Source organism: Scyliorhinus torazame, chromosome 18 (genome assembly GCF_047496885.1).
Source record: "Scyliorhinus torazame isolate Kashiwa2021f chromosome 18, sScyTor2.1, whole genome shotgun sequence".
NCBI classification, from domain to species: Eukaryota; Metazoa; Chordata; class Chondrichthyes; order Carcharhiniformes; family Scyliorhinidae; genus Scyliorhinus; species Scyliorhinus torazame.
Window position 1 is genome coordinate 16,252,608 of NC_092724.1, and position 18,056 is coordinate 16,270,663.

The 18,056-nt window shown below is 46.3% G+C and overlaps 1 protein-coding gene across 2 annotated transcripts in view; it reads left to right on the forward strand.

The window, feature by feature from the left end:
• LOC140394972 (insulin receptor-like) overlaps positions 1 to 18,056 on the forward strand; it is a 284,928-nt gene that overhangs the window by 231,540 nt on the left and 35,332 nt on the right. The window contains exons 7-11 of one of the 2 annotated variants that reach the window (XM_072482239.1): positions 4,108 to 4,234; positions 6,395 to 6,639; positions 8,618 to 8,785; positions 11,417 to 11,618; positions 14,742 to 14,777. In XM_072482239.1, coding sequence (XP_072338340.1) covers positions 4,108 to 4,234; positions 6,395 to 6,639; positions 8,618 to 8,785; positions 11,417 to 11,618; positions 14,742 to 14,777 — 778 coding nt within the window. The remainder of the gene's footprint in view (positions 1 to 4,107; positions 4,235 to 6,394; positions 6,640 to 8,617; positions 8,786 to 11,416; positions 11,619 to 14,741; positions 14,778 to 18,056) is intronic. The other variant, XM_072482240.1, reaches the window with a different exon arrangement.

The window sequence follows — 18,056 nt, forward strand, 5'->3', positions numbered from 1 at the left end:
GGTGGGGGAACATAGAATAGTGAGGTTGGCTGGAATCCAACATTAGAATTGTGCACCATTAAATGCTGATGGTAAAGTGTCTTCTACATAATAGATTTTCTGTTCATTTCCCAGACCATGACTGTGATTGTTTATAATACCTTGACATCAGAGCGCACTTTAACCCGTGAGGGAGGAACATTGAAATTCATCCTCGAGGGTGGCCTTGGGTGCAGAATTTATTTTTTTTTTTTTTTTTTTTTTTTTTTTTTTTTTTTTTTATAAATGTTTTATTGAAAATTTTTTCCCAAACAACAATTTTTCCCCTCTTACAAAGCAAACGCAACAATAACAATACAGAAATTTTAAACAATACACAAGTAACAAAACCCCTTTATCTTTGACCTAAACTAAACCCCCCCTCCCCCCCCCCCCCCCCTCCCCCTGGGTTGCTGCTGCTGGTCATCTGTCTTCCCTCTAACGTTCCCCTAGGTAGTCGAGAAATGGCTGCCACCGCCTGGTGAACCCTTGAGCCGATCCTCTCAGGGCAAACTTTATCTGCTCCAGTTTTATGAACCCCGCCATATCGTTTACCCAGGCCTCCAGTCCGGGGGGTTTCGCCTCCTTCCACATGAGTAGGATCCTGCGCCGGGCTACTAGGGACGCAAAGGCCACAACGTCGGCCTCTTTCGCCTCCTGCACTCCCGACTCTTCCGCAACTCCAAATAGAGCTAACCCCCAGCCTGGTTTGACCCGGGCCCTCACCACCCGCGAAATCACTCCCGTCACTCCCTTCCAATACCCTTCCAGTGCCGGGCATGCCCAAAACATATGTGCGTGGTTTGCCGGGCTCCCGCCACACCTCCCACATTTGTCCTCCACTCCAAAGAACCTGCTCAATCTTGCTCCCGTTATGTGTGCTCTATGTAGCACCTTAAATTGAATCAGGCTAAGCCTGGGGGTGCAGAATTTATAATAATCGCTTATTGTGCAGACAAGTAGTCTTCAATGAAGTTACTGTGAAAATCCCCTAGTCGCCACATTCCGGCGCCTGTTCGGGGAGGCCGGTACGGGAACTGAACCCACACAGCTGGCACTGTTCTGCATTACAAGCCAGCTATTTAGCCCAGTGTGCTAAACCAGCCCCACATGTATGCATGTAATATATACGGACAAAATGTGGCATCGTACCTTTGAACAGCAAGCCTGAGTTGAAGTTGTGATTTAATGTAGAATTACAATATTGAGGCAACAAAAATAGATTTGGACCACCTCAGCCAACGTTGTTTTCTCCCCTTGGGACAAAGGCTTGGGATGATAAATTTTAAATAATGACTCCCTGTGGAAGCTTGCATCTGGGCTGGTTGCATCTCTGGGGCTGGCTTAGCACACTGGGCTAAAGAGCTTGCTTTTAAAGCAGTCCAAGGCAGGCCAGCAGCACGGTTCAATTCCCGTACCAGCCTCCCCGAACAGGCGCCGGAATGTGGCGACTAGGGGCTTTTCACAGTAACTTCATTTGAAGCCTACTTGTGACAATAAGCGATTTTCATTTTATTTAATTTCGGGTTGCCATTTAGTTTCGTCCGCTGAGCTCTTGGTTGGCCTGGTACAAGCCAGCAATAGGATTTCAAAATTGCCGTAACAACTGGGAAGAATCTGTAGCCAGAATGTGAAAATTGCCAGTGTGAGCTCAAGGCAGGTGTGTCTGATCCACCTTGACGTGTTGACAGTGCAAATCTGGTGTGAGAACACTGAGATTGTGTTGGGGATGTGTTTTTACTTCAATCGGTGAGAGTGTAAGTGTGATAAATCATCTTGCAGGAACATAAAGAACGCGTGTCTCTCACAATAACAGGACCTCTCAAAGCTCCCTACTCATGTTATTATGAACACATGGTTATTCTCAACATTTATGTTATGCTGACTAAAATTGAGCTCCTCTTTAAAAAATGTGAATAATGTTGGGGGTGGGAAGAAGATTATATTCACATGATTGTTGGAATCACTGTGCCTGCAAAATGAGGGCAAAAAACAAAATTGTGTTATGTGGAGAGTGAGCTGCTGTTTAGACCATGACTCCGGGAACAGGTCAGAGGCTGTGAATTGTGCAGTAACTCCCCCCCCCAAACCATTACACCACCTGCAAGGGAGAGGGTCAGGAGTGCGATGGAATGCCCTCATTTGCCTGGGCGAGTTCAGCTCCGACAACACTCGAGGTTCAACATCATCCGGAACAAAATAGATTGGGAAATCTCTGAAACAAGCTAATGCAGGTGCTGTTTGGTGTTTTAAGAATCCAGGCTATTGCTTCTCTGGCCTTTTGGTTAAGATCAAGCGTCATATCAAGCCCCAGATGAGGTGCAATGCCTTTTCTTGGAGCAAGGAAAGAGATGGATTAAGGATTTGCCCTGGCCACTCTGTGCATTGCCTTTGTAACTTTAAGGATGGGATTAAAAGTTTACAAAAAAGAATGCAGGCTATGTCAGAAGGTTGGATGGGATTCTCTGGCCCCTTAGCCAGGTGTTTCTCATTCCCTGGCGGCGGCATTCTCTCTTCCCACTACTTGTCAATGGAATTTCCCATTGAAGCCATCCGGCACTGCCTGGAAACCTGGCAGGGGGGACCCTTGATGTTCAAATATTAAATTATTTGGTTTAGACTTATAAGTTAGATATATTAAAGTCTCTGACTCTCTGTTCCTGAGTCACATTGAAAACTAATACATGCCACAGTCAAGTCTGTTACTGACTGGCTTTTGCAATATATATATACATATAAAATGTCACAAATAGGATGGTTGTATCAGTAATTACATAATTGAAATGTACTCACTGTTGTAGTGCAGGGAAATGTGGCAGCCAGTTTGGACCCGATGAGATGCATGACCAGGTAACCAGTTTGTGACGTTGGTTGTGGGATAAATATTGGCCAGGATACTGGGTGAAGTCTCCTGGTCTTCTTCCCACCGGCATCTTTTATGCTCACCTGAGAGAGCCTCAGTAAATGAGCCTCATCCCCCCCAAAAAAAGAAGGGCTCATCCAATAATGTAGCACCTCTTTCAGCACTGCACTGACGTGTTGGCCGGTGTTGTGTGCTCGGGTCTCGAGTGGGACTTGAATTTTTTGACTCTTGAGACGAGAGAGTGCTCCCAACTTTGCCAAGACTGATGCCTGTGCTCAGATTACTGCTTTTTGATCACAAGAGGCTGGTGTTTCGAAAACTACTCCAGATTTTTTGCTGGTCAGGTGGTCTGACAACTTTTTTGAATCACAGAATTTACAGTGCAGAAGGAGCCCACCGAGTCTACACCGGCCCCTGGAAAGAGCACCCCACCCAAGCCCGCCCCACCCCCGTAACCCAGTAACCCTACCAAACCTTTTTGGACACTAAGGGCAATTGATCATGGGCAATCCACCTACCCTGCACATCTTTGGACTGTGGGAGGAAACCGGAGCGCCCGGAGGAAACCCACGCAGACACTGGGAGAACGTGCAGACTCCGCACAGACAGTGACCCAAGCGGGAAATCGAACCTGGTACCCTGGAGCTGTGAGGCAACAGTGCTAACCACTGTGCTACCGTGCTGCCATGAAGTCATGGTTGTGACAGTTTTTTTTTAAAATGATTACCCCTGCCGCAAGCGCAACCAATACAGATGGGCAAGGGTTGTTTTGAGAGCTTCATGACGCACACGTTTGCAGCAAGCAGTTGTCTTAAAAACCCTTTATTTCTGATTCCTGACCTGCAGCAAGCACTGCCGACGTGGGACTTTGCACAGTTGCCCATCTGACCTAATGCATCCTCCCTCGGGAATCAGTGGCCCTGGGATTAGGTCCTGTATTTTAATTCTGCTTTTTTTCTTAAATCAAAGGAAAACTATTAAGAAATAATTTTCTTCATATCACTGTTCTGCTGAAACCCAGCTGGCTGAGTTACGGTTCCTCTGGAATCCTCCAGTTCCTCAGCTAGGTGACCATTTGGTATCTGAGGCTGCTCGACTGGGGCAAGCCTGGCACACTACATTGGGATTGGACAAGGTGTTGGTGGCTGCGTTGCTCTCCGTGTAAATTGACCATTGCAAGAGAGAAAGGAAATTCACGGTTATTTTCTCTCCCTGTCCCGATTTAGGTGAAAGCCGGCTCCTGAGGTTTGTTTCCAATAAAACTGGGATTGATAAAATTATGTTGAAATGGGAGCCCTACTGGCCACCGGACTACAGAGATCTCTTGGGTTTCATGGTATTCTTCAAGGAAGCGTGAGTATGTTTCGGGGATGTCTGTATTTTGGACACTATCCTGCTTTAAGTTAGAAGTAGATTTATATGCACCAAGGGAGGGGGAAATCGCCTGGTGGGAAACATATTGCAAGCAAACACCGCTCTATGCCTACGTTCTGATAGTGCGCACGCTGCTGTAAGCAAAATAAAAAGATATCACAATTTATAACTTGCCTTTGCCACTGCAGGTGGGCATTCTGATATTGAGCGAAAGGATTGATTAGAGCGGTCGGTGGTATGGGAGCAATATCACCTCCCGTTTACTCCTAATCATTAACGCAACAAAAAGCCATGGCCTCAGACAAAAAACAGGAAATATGTTTAAGGAAGATTTCACAAGATCACACATCCCTCAAAACGGGCGTTCTTGGTATATTGGGATACGAGTCAGCGACAGCTGGCCATAAACTGAACTAGATGAGTTACATTAATTCCTTGGCTACTGGAGCAGGTTAGAGGCTGGGTATTCCATGGCTGGTGGCTTACCTCCTGAGTCCCAAAAAGCAGTGATGATGTGATTGAATATTCTCCAGTTAGAATTGTGGAATGTTTATGGTACAGAAAGAGGCCACTTGACCCATCGTCAGCATTTGGTCCATAGCCCTGCAGGTCACGGCACTTGAGCTGCCCATCCAGCCACCTTTAAAATGGGTTGAAGGCTTCTGCGTCCACTACCCTTCCAGGCAGAGAGTTCCAGAGCCCCGCAATCCTCCTGAGTGCAGATATTCTTCCTCATCTCCCCTCTAATCTTTCTCCCAATCACTTCAGATCTGTGGCCCCTCCCAGACACTGACCTCCCTGCTAAAGTAAGCAGGCCCTTTGCATCCACTCTGTCCAGGCACCTCACAACTTTGTACACCTCAAACAGATCTCGCCTCAGTGTCCTCTGTTCCATGGAGAACAATCCAGGCCTATCCAATTTTTCCTCATTGCTGCAATTTTCCAGTCCTGGCAACACCCTGGTACATCTCCTCTGCACCTTCTCTGATGCAATTATATCCTTTCTACAATGAGCTGACCAGAACCTGCACACAGTACTTGAGTTGTGGCCTAACTAATGTTTGATACAGTAGCAGCATCCTCCCTGCTCTTATATCCTGTGCCGTGGCTAATAAATGAAAAGATTCCATATGCCAATTGTAATCACCTTTTCAACCTGGCCTGCTACCTTCAGGTCTCTTGCTTTGTCTGCACCTCTCCGTATCGCCCCACCTATTGCATAAGCCTTTGTCTTGTTTGACCGCCCCAAATGCATCATTTAAAAAATAATAATAATCTTTTGTTGTCACAAGTAGGCTTACATTAACACTGCAATCAAGTTACTGTGAAAATCCCCTAGTCGCCACATTCCAGCGCCTGTTCGGGTGTATCCTGCACTGTGGCTGCCTATGTATCCTATCTACAAGATGCAGTGCAGCAGCTTGCGAAGGCTTCTTCAACAGCAATTTAAAACTAAATGTAACTTCCACCATGTGGAAAGACAAGGGCAGTAGGTACATGGGAACACCACTACCTGCAAGTTCCCCTCCAGCTCACAACACCAACCTGACTTGGAACTTCATAATAATAATAATAATAATAATAGTAATAATAATCTTTATTGTCACAAGTAGGATTACATTAACACTGCAATGAAGTTACTGTGAAAATCCCCTAGTCGCCACATTCCGGTGCCTGTTCGGGTACACAGAGGGAGAATTCAGAATGTCCAAGACACAGCATGTCTTTCGGGACTTGTGGGAGGAAACCGGAGCACCCGGAGGAAACCCACAGCGACACGGGGAGAACGCGCAGACTCCGCACAGACAGTGACCCAAGCCAGGAATCGAACCTGGGGCCCTGGCGCTGTGAAACCACTGTGCTACCGGAATTATTGTCGTTCCTTCACTATCACTCGACCAAAATCTTGGAACTCCCTCACTAATGGCATTGTAGACTGCAGTGGTTAAAAAAAGTGGCAGGGCAACAGGAATTGGGAAATAAATGCTACCTTTACCAATAACATCCGCATCTTGAGAATTTGTTTTTAAACGTAGGGTGACATTCAGGTTATACTGTCAAGAGTGGGTGATACAGAGAATCACCCCTCATCAGTTGGGTGAATGGGCCTGTCTTTATTTTTTGTGTTCCCTGCAACAGCCCTTATCAGAACGTGACCGAGTTTGATGGACAGGATGCCTGTGGATCGAACAGCTGGAAGGTGGTAGATGTGGAACCCCCTGGACGGTCAGAAGGGAAGCTCCTGAACCCGGGGACTCTGCTTCGCGGCCTTAAACCTTGGACACAGTATGCAATCTTTGTCAAGACGTTGCTCACGATAAGTGATGAGCAGCACAATCATGGGGCCAAAAGTGAGATCATATACATCCGCACCATAGCAGGCAGTAAGTTTCAAATCTGTGTGTAACTAATTTATACAACTTTCACTGATATTCGCCTGCAAAGGAAAAGTCATCAGCTTTCACCATTATAAATTCCAGTGTCCAACATGTAAATGTGTGATATTTTCAGCTTCCTACACTTCTCTGCGGTGAACGTTCCATGTCCGACCAACTGTGCTATCCAAATTCCTGTAAACTTTGCTATTTAACTATGAATGGTGTATGATTGAAGTTATGTGAAACTATATAAGTAGAACGCAAGACTCTAAAATGCTGCCATAATATATTTGCATGCCTAATTATGCCCCGCCTTCTCACCCCCAGTTCACATGGACATTAACTTTGGACTTCACCTTTTGGCAAAATTGCTGAGTTTTTATTTTAGAAAGTGGATGCTTTGATTAACCTGTTTAAGTTTTTGTTCTTAATTCTGTTATCGTGCTTTTAGGGTATCTATGTCTTGTACTTTTAAAATTCTTTGAGGTGTGGTTGTTGCTGGCAAGACCAATATTTGTTGCCCGCCCCCTAATTGCCCATGAACTGAGTGGCTTGCTCGACCATGTCAGAGTGGCAGTTTTAGAGTCAACCACACTGCTGTGGGTCTGCAGTCACATGTAGGCCAGACCGGGTAAGGACGGCGGATTTCCCTCCCTGAAGGACATGTGAACCAGATGGGTTTTACTGAGATTGGAGAATAGTAGAGGTTAGAGTCTTACCTAAAATAGCTTTCAATTCCAGATTGTATTAATTGCATTGAAATTCCACCAGCCGCTATGATTTGAACCTGGAGCATTAGCCTTGACCTTTGGATTACTAGCCCAGTGACATTGCCAATGTGCCACCGTGTTTCCTCGTCCTTAGTTAGTAACTTTCGGCTCAGTTGCATCGGAACCTTCACAAATTATTTTTTTGGCCTCCCTTTCTTGTTGGTTTATAATCCCATAAATAACAGCAACTCCCCAGCACATGTGACCTCCAGATACCCTGCTTGCTGGGGCTACTTCCTAGTAAAGCTCAGTCTGGCTGCCCTACCTCTGTTTTTCATCAGGGGCCACTGAATAGCAAATGGAACCCCAGTATAAGCAGTGTAAATTTGAATAAAATAAGGAAAATATTTATGGCCTTTCACATTATAACGAACTCGCTTGTAGTAAGATGCGGGTGCCGTCAAATAGGTTATTTTTAATGGCTGCAGTTTCCTCCCCCTCCCAGTGGCTGGCATAACTCATCTCATGCCGGATGAACCTCTGTTTGGTTTGTCCAGACCTTTGGTGATCCACAGAATCTGGAATCCCTACAATGCAGAAGGAGGCCATTTGGCCCATCGAGTCTGCACCAAGCCTCCGAGAGCACTCTACCTCGGCCCATTCCCCCATTCTATCCCCGTAGCCCCAGTGCATTGATCACGGCCAGTCCACCTAACCCTGCACACCTTTGGACTATGGGAGGACCCGGAGGAAAACACACGCAGGCACGGGGACAATGTGCAAACTCCACAGTCACCCAAGGATGGAATCAAACCCAGGACCCTGGCGCTGTGAGGCAGCAGGACTAACCACTGTGCCACCATTTCGTTAACACAATTACTTGGATCAGGAGAACACAAATTAGAACATTTAGACTATATGTACCACTCATCCCCACCACAAACCCCTGCCATTCAGTGCATGTAGCCAGATAAATCTGTTCTAATCTGATTTTCACATATTGCAATCTCAAGAGTATTTAATTGCACGTTTATTTCAAGAGGTCTCTGCACTTAGATTTTGCGGGTGCCAAACCAGTGAATTTCCAGGATCCAGGAGGCTTGCTTTGCACTGTTGCATCATTAATGGGTAACTCAGAGGAATTGTGCAGTTCTGTGGGACAGGCCGAATGGATCAGAAGGTCTTTCCTGTCCCCCATTTCACATATGTTCCTCAACCTGCAGGACAGAAAAAGGCTTACAGAGATTCTGAATCGCCCCCTTTTCTCTCTTCAGCTCCGTCAGTCCCACTGGATCCCATATCCGTGTCCAACTCTTCTTCCCAGATCATCCTGAAATGGAAGCCTCCGACAGACCGGAATGGGAATATCACCCACTATCTGGTGTTTTGGCAGCAGCAGTCGGAGAGCAGTGAGCTATATGAGTTTGACTATTGCCAGAAGGGTAAGTGGCAACTTGGGTGTAAATTGTGAACGGGCATCGGTGGGCCCCCAGTAGATCTGCCCCTGGGCTTGGCTGCTGCTGGCCTCCTGCTGCCCAAAGATGTAACGTGTTACCGCCCACTTGCCCATTTTTCTGCCTCTGATGTACAAACTGTTTAATTTGTGGTTTTCACAGGAATATGAACGTAACCCCACCTAATAAAAGCTGAATTTTACTCGTTCAAACGTGATAAATCATTGGTTAACCTGCCATATTTACTAAGGTCTGTGCCCTTGTCTCAGTGATGATACCCGAAAATCTGGGTCAGAAAGTCATGAATTTAAGCCCCACTTCAGAGACCTGAACAAGGCTGACAATTTGGTGTAGTACTGAAGGCTTGCTGCATTGTCAGAGGTGGTTTTCCGGATGAAGCATTGATGCGGACACTGCCTTCCATCTACAGTGGACATGAAAGATCTCATGGCCCTGCGATGAGTAACACGGACATTTTTTCCCGGTGTCCTGGCCAATAGTTATCCCTCAATCAACACCTAAAATGGACAATATGGTTCGATAGATTCTAGACGGACGAGGGAGTCAGGGGTATCAGGGGCATACAGGAAAGTAGAGACCACAGTCAAATCAGCCATGATCTTATCAATGGTGGAGCAGGCTTGAAGGGGCAAATGGCCTACTCCTAATTTGTATGTTCGTATGTATATCAGTGCTGTTTATGGGATCGTGCTGTGCTCAAATCGGCAGCTGCATTTTTCGCGTTACAACAGTGGCTACCCTTCAGAAGTGCTTCATTAGCTGGAGAGCACTTTGATACTTCCTCAAAGGCGTTCAATAAATTCAAGCTGCTCTTTCTATAAGAAGGGGGAGTTTTTAGTGATTGGCGGGCACTTACCATATATGTAACAGCCTTCCACCTGATCCCAATATTAATTGCTTTTTGAATTATTGCATGCCTCACTTTCAAATTTCTTCTTGGATAGTGGCTGCAGATTGGTTTTTCGAAAGCTGTCTCAGCCCACCTGGGTTTGCACCTAAAGTTTATGCCATTGACGAATCCCTTCTATTGTCTTCGGAGGTGTTGCAAATATTTGCCACTTCATAAAAACATAAAGCATTGACGAAGACTCTTTAACCCATTGTGTCTTTCTGGCTCTATGAACAATTAGTGCTACCGTCGCTACTTCCAGGGAAGAGCTGCTGTTTGTTCGCATTGGTACAAAATGCCTTTCACGTCCTGAGGGTCTAAAGTACTTTACAACCAGAGAATTTGATCTGTAATCAAATGCAGTTTCAGATTTTTTTGTACAGCCAGGTCCCATAAAGTTCAGAAGGTGAATGATGGGCTACAAGACGAGAGCGCTACCATTTGATCCAGGGTAGGTGGGTGAGATTCCTGAACTCCTCAGTGGCTTGGCAGTGACCAGAAGGTCCTGGTTCAATCCCCGATCTGTGGAGAGGCAGCCAGGCCAACTGTAGAGAGTCAGCTCTTGGCATTAGAGCCCCAAAGAGTCGGGGGAGCAGGAAAAACATTGCCCACTCCTGAACCCTATCCAGGGACAACGTGTGAATCAATGTCAGGCGGGCAGGGCTCTGCAGTGGTTCCCTGGGGTGAGATAATGTGCTGTATGAGTTTGACAATGAAAATGACCACGTGGGTGAGTTACCGGAGCACAGCCGGAAGTTGGATTGTCCCTTTCTCCACCCCGTAATATTCAAGGGATATAGGGAGATTGAAAGAAACAGCGCCATCATGTTTCACTCACTGCTGCGCTGCACTGCTAAGGAAAATATAGTCTGGTGCTTCAACGCTGGTTTGGAGGTGGGTTTTGCACTTTAAAAAAATAAATTTAGAGTACCCAATTATTTTTTCCAATTAAGGGGCAATTTAGCGTGGCCAATCCACCTACCCTGCACATCTTTGGGTTGTGGGGGCGAATCCCACGCAGGCATGGGGAGAATGTGCAAACTCCACACGGGCAATGAACCAGAGCCGGGATTCGAACCCGGGTCCTCAATGCCGTAGTCCCAGTGCTAACCACTGCGCCACTGTGCTGCCCTGGGTATTGCACTCCTTACAAGTCGGCCAAGTGGAGCAACAGGACTCTTGACCAAACAGGCGATGCAGAAAAAGTTCAGCAGGTCCGACAGCATCTGTCGGAAGAGGAACAGAGTTAATGTTTCGAGTTTGTTTGGTACTTCATCAGAACTGAGAGGGAGGGGAAGAGTCTTCATCCCTCTGCTTTCAGGCCCTCTCTTAGTGAGGAGAATTCACAGTGGTGTCAAAATCATGAGGGATCTGGACAGAATAGGATAGAGAGAAATTGTCCCGTTGGCAGAATGGTCGAGAACAGAAAGACACCGATTTCAGGCGATTGGGAAAATAAGCAACGTCGATTTGCAGGAAAACTATTTTACCCAGCGAGTAGGTTCTGGATTTCACCACCCGAGAGTGCATCGGAGACAGATTAATTTGCAGCTTTCTGAAGAGATTTAGAAGGAAAAGAATTTTCAGGGCTGCGGGAAAATGGTCGGGGAGCAGGAGTAGCTGGGTTGCTCTTGCGGAGAGCCAGTACGGAGCCAATGGGCTGAACTGCCTCCTTCTGTGCTATAACCACTCTACGACTCTGATTCCAGGATTAAAGTTGCCATCACGTGCGTCTACAACGCACACTGACCCTGAGGACAACCAGAAGCGGAATCAGACTGACGCCGGTCACATCCCCGGTGAATGCTGCGCCTGCCCGAAAACCGAGTCGCAACTTAAACGAGATGCGGAGGAGGCTGCGTTCCAGAAGATGTTTGAAAACTACCTGCACAACGAGGTTTTTATGATCAGGTAACTGCAGGCAGAGACTCTGCTTTCTGCACTTCAAATCAGCTCAAAACTCCCCAAGGTGTAAAATGTCACTGGCAGCATGTCACCAATGGTATTGCAGCAGCTGCTTCCTGGGAGCTATGCCCTGTACTCCGCTCTGTTGTGGTCTTATGAAAATGAATACAATGTGCTTCACGAGCAATATCGCTTGTTCGATGCTGCCGCCCAAGGCAAATCTCCGCCCTGTAGCCTTCAATTCCTTGACATGACACTCTGATTTGCGCACTGACAGACAGCTCAGATCATTGGGGTGTTTCTGCGGGTGTCTCCGTATCGTTGAGATCTACTCAAGATGTCACGGTTAATTTCTTTCCCAATTAAGGGGCAATTTAGCATGCCAATCCACCTACCCTGCACACGTGCAAACTCCTTGTGGGTAGTGACCCGGGATTGAACCCGCGTCCCCGGTGCTGTGAGGCAGCAGTGCTAACCACTGCGCCACCGTGCTGCTCCCTAAACTTAGATCTGAATTGGGGTTTTTTTTTTCCCTGGTGTTAGTGTTCCCTCTTGTGTCAGTAATCGAATACTGCAGTGATTCTGAGTTTTTGGCAAGCCACGTTTGCCAGCAGTTTTAAAAATAAGTTCCTGTATGCTGTGTCTCAGACCCAGTTACGGCAGGAAAAAGTTAGCAGCCGAATAAGTAAAGTATAGATTCACAAAGCTTTTCTCAAATGTGTGTGTGTGTGTGTGTTCATCCAAATGCAAGATAGTTAATGTTGCATGCACGGCGCACACTTTTTAACTTTACAAATTGATCTGCAGGATAGCCAGATGGATTAACTAGCAGCCAATCTTCGTACCATTCACTTGCTTTCCCCATTACGTAGAGATGAGCATTCAGAATGGTTTGGACCACCCAAAATTCAGGTTGATCTGAAACCAAATCAGCAAGAGAGAGTAAAAGAAAGGTTTGGGAGGACTCAAAGTTTCCGTCGACAGACTGGGAGAAAACAACACAGGTGGAGCCTGAGCTGCTGTCGGGCAATGTAACAAATATGCAGACAGAACACAGAAAAATCAGCGTTAAAATAAACTTAGGGTTGCTGCTGTTCACATCACTAGTAACCAAATTCCATCAAATAGAAGGCTGTCAGCATCTTCTCAAAATGCAGAAAGGCAAATGTCCCCATGTTGTTTCATTGTATGTTTATCTGCAGAACAATCACCACCCTATTGCACTATGCGGCAATGTTTTGGCATCCAGATATGACTGTGTAAACAGATCTAAGTGACCAGCAGCATCAAAATTCAAAATCAAAAGGATTAATTGGTGAACTATCGGCAGAGTCTTGACACTTGTGTGTGAAAATTCAGGACGTTGCAGTGGAAATGAATCTCTGAGTTCTCGTGTGTTTTCTGCCCAGCTCCTGACTCCTGTGCTTCTTCCTCGGTCCAGAAGGGTGGCTGGTTTGACCCGTTGAACACAAGAGTGTGAGCCATTGGCTGGGGAAGAGGGCGGGGGGGGGGGGGGGGGGGGGGGGGGGGTGTCAGGTGGTAAAAGCGGGGAGACTATCCTTATTTTCAGCTATACTACGCCGAGGAGTCCGTGTGCAATCTTCCAAGGTGTGGAAGGAATTTGGAGGCTCAGCAACCTTGCTTCCTTCTAGGGTATCACAGGTCAACTGGGTACAGTCAACCCTGAACTTCAGACAGTCAACTGCACAACAGTCACAAGGAGATTGATACGCAGAGGCCCCCTACAAATAGTATTGCCATATCATCACAGAGGAGGAGTCCCTGGAGGAGTTAATAACCCACAATATAATTCTGGTCGACAGTTGAATGTTAGTTACTGGTTGCTGAATATGTCATCAGCTCTGCTAAAGTATGTCTCTGCCTGGTATTTTTTTTATAAAATTAAGTCCACTGTCTAGACTTAACTGTGGCATTGTACATTAAAACACAAACCTATCCCAACTAAAGCAAGCCTGCCTTCCACTTTCATTCTTCTTCCACTTAGCTAAAAGTTGACATTCATACAATATAAAGAGAATGCACCACGGTTTAATTAAAAAACAATAAATTAATTTTGAGTACTCGATTATTTTTTTTCCCAATTAAGGGGCAATTTAGCGTGGCCAGTCCACCTACCCTGCACATCTTTGGTTTGTGGAGGTGAAACACGGGGAGAATGTGCAAACCCCACACGGAGAGTGACCCAGAGCTGGGATTGACCCCGGGTCCTTGGTGCCGTGAGGCAGCAGTGCTAAGCACCACAGTTTGATTAACCCTTCCCACAAACCTTGGCCTAACATGAGGGGCAAGTTCAACTGTAGAAGCACTAGAGATGGTCTGTGCACAGACAGGCCTTCTGGCCTGCCTGTGCTGCTGGACACATCAGTCTCTGTAAATGGGCTGAAAATATGTATATGGCAGGATTCGCCACCCCGCAGCCGTGTGTTGCGAGGGCTGCGCGCCGTTCGTTGGCGGTGAGATTCTTTGTTCGCGCCACTGTTAATGAGAATTCCTATTGAAGCCACCCCGCGCCATTGGGAAACCCGCAAGCGCGGTGGGGGGGGGGGGGGGGGATGTATTGCCAGCGGGACCAGAGAAACCCGAATTCTGGCCATAGATTTTAAAACGCTAGTTTGTTCGGGAGTTTCAAACATGATGCGATATGCACCTGTTTATTACAATTTTAAGCTGGCGGCCCTGTAACTCAGAGATTCACTTTACGAGATGGTAGCTAGGAATATATTGGGTTTACTTCAACTTGCCTCTTGGAAGGATACCCCTTTATGCTGCTTTCGCAGTTCATCCGACCTTGATTCGGGCAACTTTGATTTGGTTGGGTGCAACAGCCTACGAACATCTACACTTGTGTTGCTGCAGGAAAGGGGCAGAGCTACTTTGTGCATGAGAAATCCTGGGAGCACTGAAAATGCCAGGTTCTGAGAATGCAGGAGCGATAACAAATCATTGACGCCAGCGTAAATAGTTCCACTTGCCCCGAATTACTGAGTCGAAAAGAAAAAAATTAATGCAATCAAATCAGAAACTTCAGTCATCCAGGAATCAAACCCCAAAGCAAAGGTTTATTTTTAAACACAAAACTCGTTTAAAGTGGATGTTTTACTTTTGCAGACCTACACCTCAAGAGAGTGATACTAAAGACAGTAGGTAAGGGAGTGTCTGACTTCTGTGTTTTTGAAATAATTACGCTGGGTGGTGTGCAGGTGGGCATGTTTATAATTGTTCATAATTTTGAAAAGAATGGGGGGGGGAATCAAAAGAAATAAAAGATTGAATTAAAATTGTTCCGACAGCCCTTTCTTTGAAAAACGTTTAATTCTGCTTTTGCTTTTCATTCTGTGAATAATCAATGTTCTACATAAATATAACCAGAGAATTGTTTTTTCTTGGCCATGGTTATTTACACAACTAACTGCATTTGAAAATAAATTTTAAGCCCCAGATTTATGTACGTCAGAGCGCCCAGTCTTCAATCCTTTTTTTAAAAATTAAGTTTTTAGAATACCCAATTCATTTTTTCCAATTAAGGGGCAATTTAGCGTGGCCAATCCACCTGCCCTGCACATCTTTGGGTTGTGGGGACAAAACCCACACAGACACTGGGAGAATGTGCAAACTCCACACAGACAGTGACCCAGAGCCGGGATCGAACCTGGGACCTCGGCGCCGTGACGCAGCAGGGCTAACCCACAGCGCCACCGCGCTGCCCTGCGGGCCACTCTTTATAAGTGGCAAATACCTCAAATAGGTAGCAGCTTCCTCGGTACCTTTAAAAAGATAGATTGGTGGGCAGCACGGTGGCACAGCGGTGAGCATTGCTGCTTATGGTGCTGAGGACCTGGTTTGAATCCTGGCCCTGGGTCACAGTCCGTGTGGAGTTTGCAAGTTCTCCCCGTGTCTGCGTCGGTTTCACGCCCACAACCCAAAGATGCGCAGGGTAGGCGGATTGTCCACGCTAAATTGCCCCTTAATTGGAAAAAATAATTGGGTACTCTAAATTTGTAAAAACAAAGATAGATTGGTGTTACAGCTGGACACCCATTAATCGACTCCTTGGCAAACACTATGTGCTCTTGAATAACTCCACCAGCTTGAATATGTACGTTGTTTCTTACCTTCTTTGTGTCATACTTGGCTGTAAAATCCTTTGGCCAAGGGGAGAGTAGTAAATGAGAAACTAATTTAGAGTGAGTGATGCTGGCTAAGCCTTGTAAATATTTTTATGGCATTTGTTTTCCCTGAATTACGTCTTCGAAGACTGAGCGGAGTGACGCACTTGGACAATTATTGACACCTCTCGTTCTCATAAGCCTTGTGCTTATTTGTGATTTAAAACTGTAGATAGGTTTCAAGGAGAGGCTTTATGTGACCGTAGGATTGTTGGGTTCGCCCTCCGGCCCACTGATTTTTCCTTTCTTCGTTCGTGGGATGTGAGCATTGCTGGCAAGTTCCGCAATCATTGCCCTCGAGAAGGTGGTGGTGTGCCGGCTTAATGAATCGCTACAGTATATGAGGTGTAGCTACAGCACTGTCAGGAAGGAGTTCTAGGATTTTGGCCCAGCGACAGTGGAGGAATGGCGATTATAGTTCCAAGTCAAGATGGCACGTAATTTGGAGGGGAGCTTGCAGGTCGTAATGTTCCCCAGAGCCTTCTACATGGTGGAGGCAGTGGGTTTGGATGGTGTTGTTGAAGGAGCCTTGGTGAGTTGCTGCAGTGAACCTTGTAGATAGTCCGCACTGCTGTCAGCAGTCACCACTCTGATGCTCATTCACCACATACATTTCATCATTCTCTTTCCAGTGAAGAGGGGATTTTGTATGGGCTGATGGCTCCCAGTGTGTCTTCGACTATGATTGAGTTGCCGTTGACTGCAGGTGGTCTGGTTCAATCTCAACCTAATGGGCCTCATGGGAAGTCGCTAGTGCACTCTGTCAGGAACTTCAAACCATGTGTAAGTCTGCTGCTCAGGTGTGTTTAAGGTGGCCTGGTCCTTCAAGGCATAGTCTTAGTCCCTGTTAGTAGACCTGAAGTTGGTGGGAGTTTAATTGCTTGGGCGAGGGAAATTCACAGATTGGAAGGTGCTTGTAGATTCCTGGCTTGAGGTCAGAAGAAAACAGACCAAAATGACAGCTGTTAATTGTCTATACTTTTTTAAGTTTGATACGTGAAATGTGACAAAATGCTCTCAAGAACTAAACTGGAGATCCGGCAGGCAAAAGCACTGACTGGGTTCTGTTCCTCCTAATTTTAGGCTAGACTAGAAGCATGAATGAAAAGACGGGTAAAGGGGGAGAGTGGTGTATAGCGGATCCATATCTCCATTCGATTCAAGCTATGACCCGGTTCTGCTTGGTTTGACCACACTCGTGTGCCATAGAGAGCAGTGAAAGTTAACTAAGGATTTAAAAAAAGCAAGTTACCCACCATTGATGGCCTCCCTGTTTTTGGTGTTGTTTTAATGCATGGTGACGTTGACATATTTTTGTACGGCCACGGGACAACTGATGTGAGGCCTGCGAGGGTATCTTCCCAGTCGCCCCACACCTGTGCGCGGGCACACCATGGGAGGGAACGTTGCTCACCACCTTAAAAGGCAGAAGCCAAGATGTGGACCGGAGGCTTCGTCAAAAGACAAATGGCGGTCTCTCAACAGCAGGAAGATTCAAGACAAAACGTGGGGCACTTCCTGATCGAAGACGTGAGATTGGAGTTGAAGGTGCCGGAAGGTGAACCCCACTTAGTGCAGGGAAACTGGCTTTTCGGAAGGAGGTCACTGAAAGGAAGGTGGCAGGTGGGACTAGTCGATCTCCCGTGGCATTGCACGTTTGAAAGTCAAACCTTTAAGTACAGGCCTCGGGTGAAACATGATTAGAGACCAGGGAATGATTGGACCACGATGCAGAGAAATAGTACCGTTTGCCATTTTAGTCACATTCTGCCCTTTTAAAAAAATATATGACTAATTTTCAGTGAAATATTATAGCTGATTTGAAAGGTAGACTTAATTGGAGAAGTCTTTCTGCACACTGAAGGCCTGAGAGATGTAAACCTGAGGCGCTACAACACCATCATTTCTGGCGGTGGGGGGCAGGAATATATATTAGAAAATGTGACAATGGAAACTTAAGATTTTGTGTACAGGAGTGCATCCTGACATGCTGTACACCATGGCAGTGGTCATAGAAAGAGTGATTTTCTGCATTAATTCCTATTCTTAATTGGTTCTAGAATGCTCAGAGCCAGAGGGTTGTGCGTTTAATTCTCATTCTAGCCCCTTGAGAGCTCGTAATCTGGGCTCGCAATCTAGCACAGCACTGGAGGTGTGCTACATTATCGGACTTACTGCCTTTGAGATGACACATTAATAGCCGAGGCCCCATCTGCTTGTCGTGCTGGACGCCAAAGATTCAGAGTCCTTACCCAGC